The 13,195-nt window shown below is 47.0% G+C and overlaps 1 protein-coding gene across 2 annotated transcripts in view; it reads left to right on the plus strand.

The window, feature by feature from the left end:
- Osbp2 (oxysterol binding protein 2) overlaps window positions 1-13,195 on the plus strand; it is a 155,098-nt gene that overhangs the window by 22,438 nt on the left and 119,465 nt on the right. For both annotated transcript variants that reach the window (XM_045132564.1, XM_045132565.1), the window contains exon 2: window positions 11,538-11,746. In XM_045132564.1, coding sequence (XP_044988499.1) covers window positions 11,538-11,746 — 209 coding nt within the window. The remainder of the gene's footprint in view (window positions 1-11,537; window positions 11,747-13,195) is intronic.

The raw sequence follows: 13,195 nt of genomic DNA on the forward strand, positions 1-13,195 counted from the left end.
GTGGGAGAGAGAGAGGAAGAGGCAGATAGATAGATAGACAGATAGACAGATAGAGAAAGAATTGGTGTGCTGGGACCTCAAACCACTGTAAACTCCAGACGCATGGGCCATCTTGTACATCTGGCTTACGTGGGTAATGGGGAATCAAACCTGGATCCTTAGGTTTTGCAGGCAAGTGCCTTAACTGCTAAGCCATTTCTCCAGCCCAGAAGTGACATGTTAACTAGCCTTCAGGGAGGGATAATCAGATGGGCCGTAGGAGAATGTTCATGTGGGGGACCATGTACAGGCAGAGGGACCAGTGGTGCAGGTCCAGGAGGCAGTGTCCAGGCAAAGTGAGTGATATGCAGGTGGAGGGAACCGCACGTGCACAGGGCACGCTCAGCCAGGACACTGGAAGCCTACAAGCAGCAGATTGGGAGAAGCTACTCCAGAACTGAAATGTCTCCTGCAGGAGCTGGGTCTTCATCCTAGTGAGTAGCTCACTTACCCAGCATGGGCAAGGTCCCAGGTAAGATCCCTAACAGCCTCCCCCCCACCCCCCAAACAAGGTGAAGGGTATCTAAGTATAATATTGGCAAGCTTAGAATAAAGTTTTAAAAAATGCAGTTTAGGTATGGAGAGATAGCTAAGCGGTTATCAAGCACTTGCTTGTGAAGCCTAAGGACCCTGGTTCGAGGCTCGATTCCCCAGGACCCACATTAGCCAGATGCACAAGGGGCGCACGCATCTGGAGCTCATTTGCAGTGGCTGGAGGCCCTGGCGCACCCATTCTCTCTTTCTCTATCTGCCTCTTTCTCTCTCTGTCTGTTGCTCTCATAAATAAATAAAAAATGAACAAAAAATTTTTTTAATGCAATTTAGGGGCTGGAGAGATGGTTTAGTGGTTAAGGTACTTGCTGGTGAAGCCTGAGAACCCAGGTTTGATTCCCCAGAACCCACATAGGCCAGATGCACAAGGTGGCATATGTATCTGGAATTCATTTGCAATGGCTAGAGGTCCTGGTGTGCCCATTCCCTCCCTCTCCCTCCTTCTCTCTCTCTCTAAATAAATAATACTAGATTTAAAAAAATTACATGCAATTTAGACAGGAATTGTCTGGCAGGGGGCCAGGGAAGGCACAAGGAGACAGATGGAGAGGCTCTGGGTGCTTTCTGGACAAGGTGACCATGGCCTGGTGCAGGGCTGAGCAGGGCAGCTGGAGAAAAGGGGGCGTGTCCTGAGAGACAGCAAGGAACAGGGTAGAGAGGAGTTGACTTCTGCTTGGTACAGCCCAGGGTGGAGGGGTGTGCCTGACCCGTCCTGCAATGATACGGAAAGATACTGTCAGAGTCCCCTCCACACTGCTTGGATGACCTGCCAAACCAGACACAGCTTATGGGAGGAAGAAGGGATTTGTTTTAAACTTACAGATCCAGGGGAAGTTTCAGGATGACGAAAGAAGCTGGCCCTCTTTCACAGGTCCACGCAGAGAGAGAAGAAAACCACATCCAGCCACAAGCAAGCTCTCGGGACCCCGGGCGGAGCTCGAGCGCTGTGCACACCTTAGGCTGGAATTCAGATCCGCCCCTGTAACACCTTAGGGCTGGACCCCACGTCCACCCACAGTGACACCTTCTCCAGGCAGGCGGCTGGAAATCCAAGTTACAGCTTTAATAAAACATCCGAGTCTCTGAGGGCACATGAACTCAAACTACTGCAGACACCAGCCTCTCTTCTTGTTGCATTGGCAGAAAAGTGTCATGATCACCCAGGTTCTGATTGACAAGGCAGTCAAGTCAAATTTGGAGAGCGCAAGCATTTGCCCAGTCTTCTGCAACAAGCTTTCTAGCTGATCTTAGCAACCACCTTAGATATTGCCAGGTCGTGCGGGGCGTTCTGATGGCCTAGTGGGACCACAAGAGTCGGTCTGGTGGGTCTTCAGTGGGTGATGCTGATGGGGTGTGCTGTCAGCATGCGGAGTCAGGAGAACTTTGGGTGGGGTGCAGGGCTGATATGCTGTGGGCTGGGGCTAGATTGCCTCCCTGGGTCGGCTGCGCCTATTGCATAACACTTTCGCATTAAGCTCCTCAGCCCACAATGGTTTTGCAGCTCTCCCCATGGTGTGAACTCTGAGCTGAGCAAGAACAAGACGGACATTAGGGTGGCTCATGGGACCTCAGTGTCAGCTTATGAGTGATAGAGGCAGATTTTGGCTAAGTGCATCAGAGTATTATTTCTGGACAGCTATTCCAGTATTCTTCAAAAGACCTCTGGGCTGGAGAGTTGGTTCAGTGGTTAAGGCACTTGCCTGTAAAGCCCAAGGACCCTGGTTTGATTCCCCAGTACCCACGTACAGCCAGATGCACAAGGTGGCACATGCATCTGGAGTTGTTTGCAGTGGCTAGAGGTCCTGGCATGCCCATTCTCTATCTGTCTCTGTCCCTCTCGTTCTCTCTCAAATAAATAAATAAAATGTTTTTTGGGCCAAGGGTGGTGGCACACGCCTTTAATCCCAGCACCCGGGAGGCAGAGGTAGGAGGATCTCCATGAGTTCAAGGCCACCCTGAGACTACATAGGGAATTCCAGGACCTGGGATAGAGTGAGATCCTACCTCGAAAAACAATAATAAATAAATAAATTAAAAAAAAAATTCCCATGCTAGTGACCCCTCCCTCCCCGCCCAAGCCCTGTACATTTATAACAAAAATACCTGACAGAAGCAACTTAAGGGATGTAGAATTTATTTTGGGCTCATGGTTTTGGAGGGTTCAGTTCATAGTCATTGGTCCCATGGCTTGGGCAGAACCATGTGGAGGCAGGAGTGTTCAGTGGAGGAGAGCTGCCAACACTTGGCTGGCTTTTTCCTTTCCCCTCTTTTAATCAGAGTCCCCAACCTATGGGATGGTGTAGCCCACATTCAGGATGGGTCTGTCCCCTCAGTTAATGCTCTCTGGAGATGCCCTCACAGACACACTCGGAGGGGAGGTGTGCCTCACCAATGTCCTAGGTAATTCTAAACCTGGTCAAGTCAACAGTTAAGATGAATTGTCAGGAGACTTGATTCCATTTCTTTCCTTTTTTTGGGGGGGGGGTAGGGTCTCATTCTAGCATAGGCTGGCCTTGAACTCACAGTGATCTTCCTACCTTAGACTCCCAAGTGCTGGAATTAAAGGCCTGCACCACCTCGCTGGGCTCTTTCCCTTTCTTATATGTAAGAGGGGACTAATTCCCTCTTACAGATAGACATCTTCCCCATGAACCATGCCTCTGCTTTGCCCACTTTGCGGGTCCTTGTGAGAAGGGAGTTGCGCTAGTGATAGGAAGTAAAGGACTGCGCAGACGTCAGTCGCACTGCTGAAAACGTTGTGCTCTCTAAGTTCCTGGCTGCCACACTCTGGGTACAAATTTCACATCATAAACCTCAATCACGGGAGCCTGGCTTCCAAGCCGCCTATTTCATTTTCATTTAAGATCCCATTAGAAGTGTTCTTGCTCCAGTGGCATCAATTTAGCATTTCTCGAGGGAATCCTTAAATGGCAAAAACGAGGCCACAAAGCAAAATGCAATGGTGTCAGGTCTCACAGTGCCGCTCTCCGCTCTGAAAGCAAATGCACAGTAGAAGCTTCTGTTTGATGAACACCGCCTGGCATTTGTGGTGCCAGGCATCTACCCCGTGGTGCCAACCAATCAGCTCTGATGGCTCTTGAGAATATAAATGCAACCTAAGGGGGGGGGGGTTATTCTGTGTATTCCAACAGGCAAAAGGCAAAGCTGAGGGTGAGCCAGTGGCTCTGTCCCCTTGGGACCCCCAAGGACCTGCCCACATGTCAGGGCCAGCCTGCACCTAGCAACTAGAACGGGGGGACCATTCTGACTTTTTTTTTTTTTTTTTTGCTTGTTTTCTTTTTTTCAAAGTAGAGTCTCACTCTAGACCAGGTGACCTGAAATTCACTATGTAGTCTCAGGGTGGCCTTGAACTCAAGGCGATCCTCCTATCTCTGCCTCCCAAGTGCTGGGAGTAAAGGCATGTGCCACCATGCCACCATGCCTGGCTTCACTTTATTTTTGACTTACATTTCTATGATGATGAGTGATGCTGAACAGTTTTCATATACTAGTTGGTCATTTATATTTCTCTGTTTATTGACTTACGTATTTATCCACTGACAATTTTATGTATATATTTTTAATTTTTGTTTTATTTATTTATTAGAGACAGAGGGAAAGAGAGAGTGAGAGAGAATGGGGCATGCCAGGGCCTCTAGCCACTGCAAATAAACTCCAGGTACATGTGCCACCATGTGCATCTGGCTTATGTGGGACCTGGAGAATTGAACCTGGGTCCTTAGGCTTCACAGGCAAGTGCCTTAACCACTAAGCAATCCCTCCAGCCCTATAATGTATTTTCTTAAAATGTGAGCTTTTAAAAGTGTTTTAGTTAGTTATTTGAGAGAGGGAAAGAGAGAGACAGGGAGAGGGAGAGAATATGGGCATGCCAGGGTTTCTAGCCACTGCAAGTGAACTCCAGATGCATGTGCCACTTTGGGCGTCTGGCTTATGTGAGTATTGGGGAATTGAGCCCCTCTCAAATAAATAAATATTTTCTTAAATTATGAAAGAAAATTTATATAAGCCTTGGGCCCACTCCCAAGGAACAGTGAAATCCTGGAGCAGCCAGCAGCACTGGGGTTGTAATGTTGCTATACCACCCAGAATGGGTAGCCCAGTCCATATACTAAGTGGGAAAGGAGCCGAACTTTCATGGTCCAGTGAAGAAAAACTGTCCTGTGGAAACTGTTCTTCATCCACCATGGGCTTGAGCAAGCCACTTGGTCTCTCTAGATGGCCCTTCTCTTTTTTTCTTTCTTTCTTTTTTCTTTTTTTTTTTTTTTTTTTTTTTTTTTTTTGGTTTTCGAGGTAGGGTCTCACTCTAGCCCATGCTGACATGGAATTCACTATGGAGTCTCAGGGTGGCCTCAAACTCACAGTGATCCTCCTACCTCTGCCTCCCAAGTGCTGGGATTAAAGGCGTGCACCACCACGCCCGGCTTCTTTTCTTTCTTTATTATTATTATTATTGGTTTTCTGAGGTAGGGTCTCGCTCTAGTTCAGAGCTGACCTGGAATTCACTCTTGTAGTCTCAGGGTGGCCTCGAACTCATGGCCATCCTCCTACCTCTGCCTCCCAAGTGCTGGGATTAAAGCATGTGCCACCATGCCCAATTAAAACAATTTTCTTACTGACAACTTCTGTAGTTACAGACAATAAACCATGATATTTTCCTCCCCTCCCCCAGTTCCCCTTCCCAACTCCGTTCTCCATCATATCCCCTCCCTCTCTCCATTAGTCTCTCTTTTATTTTGATATCATCATCTTTTTCTCCTATTAGGAGGGTCTTGTGAAGGTATTGCTAGGCAATGCAAGGTCATGGAGGTCAAGGCCAATTTTTGTCTGGGCGGTTGCATTATAAGGAGTGGTGCCCTTCCTTTGGCTCTTGCATTCTTTCCACCACCTCTTCCGCAATGGACCCTGAGCCTTGGAGGATGTGATAGAGATGTTTCAGTGCTGAGCACTCCTCTGTCACTTCTTCTTGCCTTTTGGATCATCCCAGTGGTCACCATCATCTGAAGAGAGAAGCTTCTCTAACCAAAAGTAAGAGTAGCATTACTATATGAATATGAACATTAAGTGTAGTGCTTTCAGGGCAGTTTGCTGAGAATAATATATGAATTTAGCCAGACAAGAGCAGGCTTTATACCCCTAAGGCACATGACTACCCCTGCCATAGTCTTTGGATTAGATTTTCAGTATCAGGCATGCATTCCCTCCCATAGAGCAGACACATCAGGGCCTTCAGCCACTGCAAACAAACTCCAGACCCATGCGCTACCTTGTGCATCTGGCATACGTGGGACCTGGAGAATCGAACCTGGGTCCTTAGGTTTCACAGACAAGCACCTTAACTGCTAAAACATCTCTCCAGCCTTTTTGTTTTACTTTTGTCTGCCTTTGTTTAATAAATTATCCATCATCCCTAGGGTGTTTTCATTTATCTTTGGGAATCCTAAACCCAATTATCTGAAATCATTCTCACATTATGCCGTTTGCTCCATTTTCTCTGGAGTGATTCCTCTGCCGAGCATCAGCTCTATTGGATTCTTTGTTGATGTTGCTCCTCCCACAGCATAGGCTTTGAAATTGTTTCCAGGCTCATCTTGACTGGCTCATCCTTCCTTCCTCCCTCACCACCCTACTCTTGTTGGTCTAGTGATTTTTATTTTATTTTATTTTATTTATTAAATATCCTATTTATTTATTTGAGAGAGAGAGAGAGAGAGAAAGAGACAGACAGATATATAGAGAGAATGGGTAAGCCAGGGTCTCCAGCCACAGGCGTATGCCCCACCTTGTGTATCTGGCTTTATTTGGGTACTAGAGAATCGAACTTGGATCCTTAGGTTTTTCAGGCAATCGCCTTAACCATTGAGCCATTTCCCCAACCTTCATCTAGTGATTTTTAAAATGCTTCCACCTACCGTCTTGGAGAGATGAGTCTACAACCAGACTCTATGATGATTATCTAGGGCTTATGCCCATTGGTAACACTGGGGATATATCCAAGTCAGCCACTAACCTGAAGGTAGGTGCCAGGCTCCTCCCCGGCGGGCAGGTAGTGCTGAGGAGGGACCAGGCTGGTTCCTCCCAAGGGGTTGAGGAGAAGAATGAGCGTCGGATGACCCAGAATCTCCTAGTTACCAGAGAAAAACCACACTGAGTCGGGAGTCTTGTTGAAGCAGAAACTCACAGGAACTCGCTTTATTGTTACAAGCAGTTGCCTTTATCATGTCGGGGATGAAGGCAGGGGTTTTAGGATGGGGGAACAGGTAAGGGCCAATAGCAAACTGTGACTATTGAAATGATGATTCCAACTCCTGTGTGGAAGTGGCAGGCCAGAAGCCATTAGGCGTCTTGCTGAGTCCTAGCTGGCCAGAGACAGGTCGCCAAACTTTAGCTAGACTCAGGAAGTTCCACTAGGCTTCACGCCCAGGCCTCTCGAGGCCCAACAGTTGAGGTTCTTTGTTATCAGCTATGATCCTGGGAAGAAGATGATAGAAACATCATTAAAAAAAAACTTTTGAAGTAACTTAGACTTAACAGAAAAGTCACAAAAATAGTGCAAAGGCCTCATATGCCCTCTACCTAGTTCTCCTAAAATTAACATGTCACCTCTCCAAAGTACAATGATCAAAACCAGGAAAATTAACATTGTGATAATATCACCAACTAAGCTCCACACTTCATTAGAATTTCATATTTTTCAGGTCTTTTTTCCTCCTATTTAAATCCAAATCCAGAATTCTCCATTGCAAGATCTAGTGAGTTTCTATGTCCATTATGCTGGCTCTGCAGGCTCTGGTGAGGGACGGCTCCTTTCTCACATCTGTCTGTCTGTCTGGTTGCTTCCTTGCATCAGCATGGACTCCTGGGTTTTACTTTAGTCAGTAGGTTGTGATCTAACACCACATCCACTGGGTAATTTACAGCCCAGCCCTGATTTCACATAGTGGCTTGGTTTCTCCTATCTCCCACTATGCATAAGGCTTGCTTTTTATTTTATTTTATGTTATTTTTAGAGAGAACAAAAGAAAGGGAAACAGAAAGAGAATGAGAGAGAGAGAGAGAGAGAGAGAATTGGCATGCCAGGGCTTCAGCCACTTGTGCCACCTAGTGGGCATGTGTGACCTTGTGCGTGCCTCACCTTTGTGTGTCTGGCTTACTTGGGACCTGGAGAGTTCAACATTGGTATTAGGCTTTGCAAGCAAGCACCTTAACTGCTAAGCCATTTTTCCAGCCCAAGGCATGCTTTAAAATATTTATTTGAGAGAGAGAGAGAGAGAGAGGCAGAGAGAGAGAGAGAGGGAGGGAGAGAATGGGCGCGCCTGGGCCTCCAGCCACTGCAAACAAACAAACTCCAGACGCATGCACCCCCTTGTGCATCTGGCTAGCGTGGGTCCTGGGGAATCGAGCCTCGAACCGTGGTCCTTAGGCTTCACAGGCAAGCGCTTAACCACTAAGCCATCTCTCCAGCCCTAGTTGTGGTTTTTAAGATAAAAATCTGCAATGTATTACATTTGGCCATTGGCTGCTTTTCTTGCTTCATGTTTCTCTCACTCACTCATATTCTCAATGCTGTGATAATGGAAACCCCCCCCCCTTTTTTTTTGAGGTAGGGTCTCACTCTAGCCAAGGCTGACTTGGAATTCACTGTATAGTCTCAGGGTAGCCTCAAACTCATGGCAATCCACCTACCTCTGCCTCCCAAGAGGCATGCACCACCACACCTGGATTGGAACACTTTTTTTTTTTTCCGAGGTGGGGTTTCACTCTAGCTCAGGCTGACCTGGGATTCACTATGTAGTCTCACGGTGACCTCGAGCGGTGATCCTCCTACCTCTGCCTCCCGAGTGCTGGGATTAAAGGCGTGCACTACCACGCCTGGCTTGGAACCCATTTTTAATTCTTTGAAAGCTACAACTTCCTCCTTGCCTCTACCTGCTCTGCCTAGAGCTCAGGGCGTGCCCCTCTTTTTCAGGGTTTAAAATCTTGAGCAGGGCTAGGGAGATGGCTTAGTGGTTAAGGTATTTTGCAAAGCCAAAGGACCTTGGTTTGATTCCCCAGGACCCACATAAACCACCAGATGCACAAGGTGGCACATGAGTCTGGAGCTCCTTTGCAGTGGCTGGAGGTCCTGGCATGCCCATTCTCTCTCTCTCTCCTCTCTGCCTTTCTTTCTCTCTCTCTCTCAAATAAATAAATTAAAAAAAAATTATTTTGAGGGGCTGGAGAGATGGCTTAGTGGTTAAGCGCTTGCCTGTGAAGCCTAAGGACCCCGGTTCGAGGCTCGGTTCCCCAGGTCCCACGTTAGCCAGATGCACAAGGGGGCGCACGCGTCTGGAGTTCGTTTGCAGAGGCTGGAGGCCCTGGCGCTCCCATTCTCTCTCTCTCCCTCTATCTGTCTTTCTCTCTGTGTCTGTCGCTCTCAAATAAATAAATAAATAAAAATTAAAAAAAAATATTTTGAGTAGCCACAGGGTCATTGATGGTTAGTCATACACTCTGTAACACTTGGCCCATCTACAGCTTGCAATCTAAAACACTAGTCTTACGGCAGGTGTTTCCAGCGTCACTGGTTTGGTAATCCAGAGTGTGCTTCCTCTGGTCCAAAGATGCCAACACTTAGGTGCTGGACCTTGCTTCAGTGGTACATCATTTTTGCTAAGACATGTGACCAAAACAGAGGACATCAAAATGCCAAGCCGGGCCTGGAGAGATGGCTTAGCGGTTAAGGTGCTTGCCTGAAAAGCCTAAGGACCCAGGTTTGATTATCCAGGTCCCATGTAAGCCAGATGCACAAGGTGGTGCATGCATCTGGAGTTCGTTTGCAGTGGCTAGAGGCCCTGGCATGCCCATTCTCCCCTCTCTCTCCCCTTCTGTCTCTCTGTATCTAATAAACAAATAAGTAAATAAAACGATAAAAAGAAATGCCAAACCACTTTTCTAATGAAAGATGGATTTCTCCAGGGATGGAGAGATGGCCCAACTGTTAAAAGCTCTTGTTTGCAAATCCTAAAGGCCTGGGTTTGATTCCCCAGCACCCATGTAAAGCCAGATGCACAAAGTGGCATATGAATCTGGAGTTCGTTTGCAGTGGCTAGAGGCCCTAGTGCACCCATCCTCCCTCACCTCTCTCTGTTTGGAAATAAATAAATAGAAATATTTCTAAGGGCTGGAGAGATGGCTCAGTAGTTAAGGCACTTGTCTGTGAAGCCTAAGAACCCTAGTTTAATTCCCCCATACCCACGTAAAGCCAGATGCACAAGGTGGCACATGTATCTAGAGTTTGTAGTGGCTAGAGGCCCTGGTGCACCCATTCTCTGTCTCTCTCTGCTTCTTTCTCTCACTATCTCTCAAATAAATAAATAAATAAATAAATAAATAAATAAATAAATAAATAAATAAATAAAATATTTAAAAATGTTTTTTCTTTTGAAGATGGAAGTCTTATTATCAAGTCATTCAATTTCAGAGCTGGTAGGAGAATCAAGAAAATAACAGGTGGCAAACACCCAGGGAAAAATCAATAAGAATTAAAGACAGTGGACAATTGCCAAGCAATTTCTGTCACTGGAAATGTTACTAGTCAACGCTCTGTAAAAAGAGATTTGGTGTTCTGTGCAGGGGGGAAGGGTGTCTGAGTTTCCTGCAAGTCTTTAAGGGAGTGAGTTAAGTAAATCCAGTCGTGATCATTGGACTTCAGCTTTCAGACAGAGGTCTCACTTGGAAGAGACACACTTTCGTCACCTCTGCTTTCTCTTATTTAGATACCATTAGTTTTTCACACTCCTGAAACTAACAAAAGGGTTGGTTCTCGGTCATGAGGTAGCATTATGTTAGCCCAGCCGCTGCCTTGCCAGGAACAGGGGCATCTTTTCTCGGTGGGATGGAGTAGGTCAGTTTCAGGGACAGTGCCATTCCCAGGCTGCTCCAAGGAGGTGACCTTGCGTCTACCCTCTAGAGCTCTGAGTCTATTCTAACCTCAGTCTTCGTGGCAGGATCCCACCCAGGCCCAGCTCAGTGCTTCCAAAATTTAGTAGAAAGAGTCTGGCATGGGGCTGGAGAGATGACTTAGCAGTTAAGGTATTTGCCTGAAAAGCCTGGGGACCTAGGTTCAATCCCCCAGTACCCACATAAGCCAGATGCACAAGGTCACACATGTCTCTGAAGTTCATTTGCAGTGGCTGGAGGCCCTGGCGTGCCCATTCTCTCTTTCTGCTTATCTCATGAATAAATAAAAAAAATATTTTTTAAAGAGAAAAAGAAAGAAAGAAAGAGGGGCCAGGGAGATGGTTTAGCAGTGAAACCTAAGATACCCAAGGTGACACACGCATCTGGAGTTTGTGTGTAGTGGCCGGAGGCCCTGGCGTGCGCATTCTCTCTTTCTCTCTGTGCCTGTTTTTTTTTCTCCCTCTCTGATAAATAATTAAATAAAATATTTTTTTAAAGAAAGGAAGAGTCTGAGACTGGAGAGATGGCTTTGCGGGTAAGGCTGTTGCCTGAGAAGCCTAAGGACCCAGGTTCAATTCTCCAGGTCCCACGTAAGCCAGATGCACATGATGGCGCATGCGTCTGGGGTTCATTTGCAGTGGCTAGAGGCCCTGGCGCACCCATTCTCACTTGCTCTCTCCCTTTCTTTCTCTAATAAATAAACAAAAACTTAGAAAGAGTCTGGCATGGAGATCAAGCCTGTTCTGCCTTCTGGGACCCTGGGAAGTCACACTCTTCTCTGTTTCCCAGTGTCTGCAAGGACTCAGACCACCACAGCGGGCATCAATGCCAGCCTTCTACCATGGCACGGTCAGTCTTGGTCACACGTCCAGGGCTTTTCCTAACACTAAGGACCTAAGGCTCTGAGAACTTGCCATGAGGGCTTCTTGAGTCTGGACCTGCGGCACGCGGGAGCCTCGTCTCACGTGTTCTCTTGCGTCCCACAGAAACCAAGGTGAAATGGCCCACACCTGCCGCGGGACCATCAACCTGGCCACCGCGCACATTGACACCGAGGACTCCTGCGGGATCTTGCTGTGCAGCGGGGCAAGGAGCTACCACCTGAAAGCCAGCTCAGAGCTAGACCGGCAGCAGTGGATCACCGTCCTGGAGCTGGCCAAGGCCAAGGCTATCCGGGTGATGAAAACCCAGTCAGGTACAGAGCACTCAGCTCAGGGGAGGTATGGATGTGGGGTCTGGTTTCACTCAGGCCAAGGCTGATGTGGGCCCTCTCCGCTCGGCCCTGTGTACCCTTCGCAGTGACACCGCCGTCTGACCAAGGCGCTCACGAGTGGCTAGCTGCCTTGGAGAGGTCAAGGCTGTGTGTGCTTTTGCTTGGACACATCTGGTTATGCGGACGGTAGCAGGTGCATCAGGTGTTGTGGTGGCTCAGACCCAGAAGCAGCGATGTACGGTTGGAGGCTAGGGTTGGGAACCTGGGTTCCAATGTGGAGACTGAAGATTATTTAGTCAGAGCTGCCAACCTCTGGATGTTCTGTACTCGGATGTTCTGAACAAGCTATTTGATATTTTATATGCTCTGTAAGCCAGTGGTTCCGAAAGTCTACGAACAAAGTCTGTTCTTGACTGCTGTCCCCAGCCACCCGCCCTATTCTCTCACCCAGAGACTACCAAAGGTACAGTGACAGGCATCCTGACATATATACCCAAGTAGGTACTTATTCTAAAATAAATGCAGTACTCTACCTTGCTTATTCCTTTTAGCCATGCATCTTAAATTCTTCCTTATCAGTGCATAAAAGCTCCCCTTTTGTTTTTACGACAGCATGTGTTTTCATTGTATGGATGTGTTGTGGTTCATTTAGTCTATGGTCTGGGATGATGAGCCTTTTATTTATTTATTTATTTATTTTTACTTGTGAGAGAGATTGGGAGAGAGGGAGAAAAGGAGAGAGAGAGAATGAATAGGCATCCCAGGGCCTTTTGCCACTGCAAATGAACTCCAGACACATGTGCCACTTAGTGTGTCTGGCTTTATGTGGGTACTGGGGAACTGAACCTGGGCCGTCGGGCTTTATAAGAAAGACCCTTTAACCAGTGAGCCCCATGACCAGCCTTTATATGAATATATATATTATTTCATTCACTATGACACATGGTAGCCCAGTGAGTGGCCTTACCAGGATTTCATTTCAAACATGTATATGTGCAAATGCAGTGCACCGGACCTAGGTTGCTGGGCTAATACGAGTGTAAATTGTAATTCTGTGATGTATTCTCAAACTCCTTCACACAGGAGTTGTATTTTGAGATACCAATAACAACCTGTGAGAATGTCTGCCTATCACTTTACCCACACAGAGCCATGGTAAAGAGAGGGGTTATTTTTATCTCTCTTTTTAAATTTTATTTTATTTTTGAAAAATTAATTAATTTATTTATTTTAGAGAGAGAAATAGGTGGGGGGGGGGAGAGAGAGAGAGAGAGGGGGGGGGAGAAAGAAAGAAAGAAAGAGGGGAAGAAAGAAAGGATAGGTACACCAAGGCCTCCAGCCACTGCAAATGAACTTTGGACACATGCAGTCCCTTGTGCATTTGGCTTACGTGGGTCCTGGGGAATCAAACCTGAGTCCTTTGACTTTGTA

The sequence above is a fragment of the Jaculus jaculus genome, chromosome 13, assembly GCF_020740685.1.
Source record: "Jaculus jaculus isolate mJacJac1 chromosome 13, mJacJac1.mat.Y.cur, whole genome shotgun sequence".
Classification (NCBI taxonomy): domain Eukaryota; kingdom Metazoa; phylum Chordata; class Mammalia; order Rodentia; family Dipodidae; genus Jaculus; species Jaculus jaculus.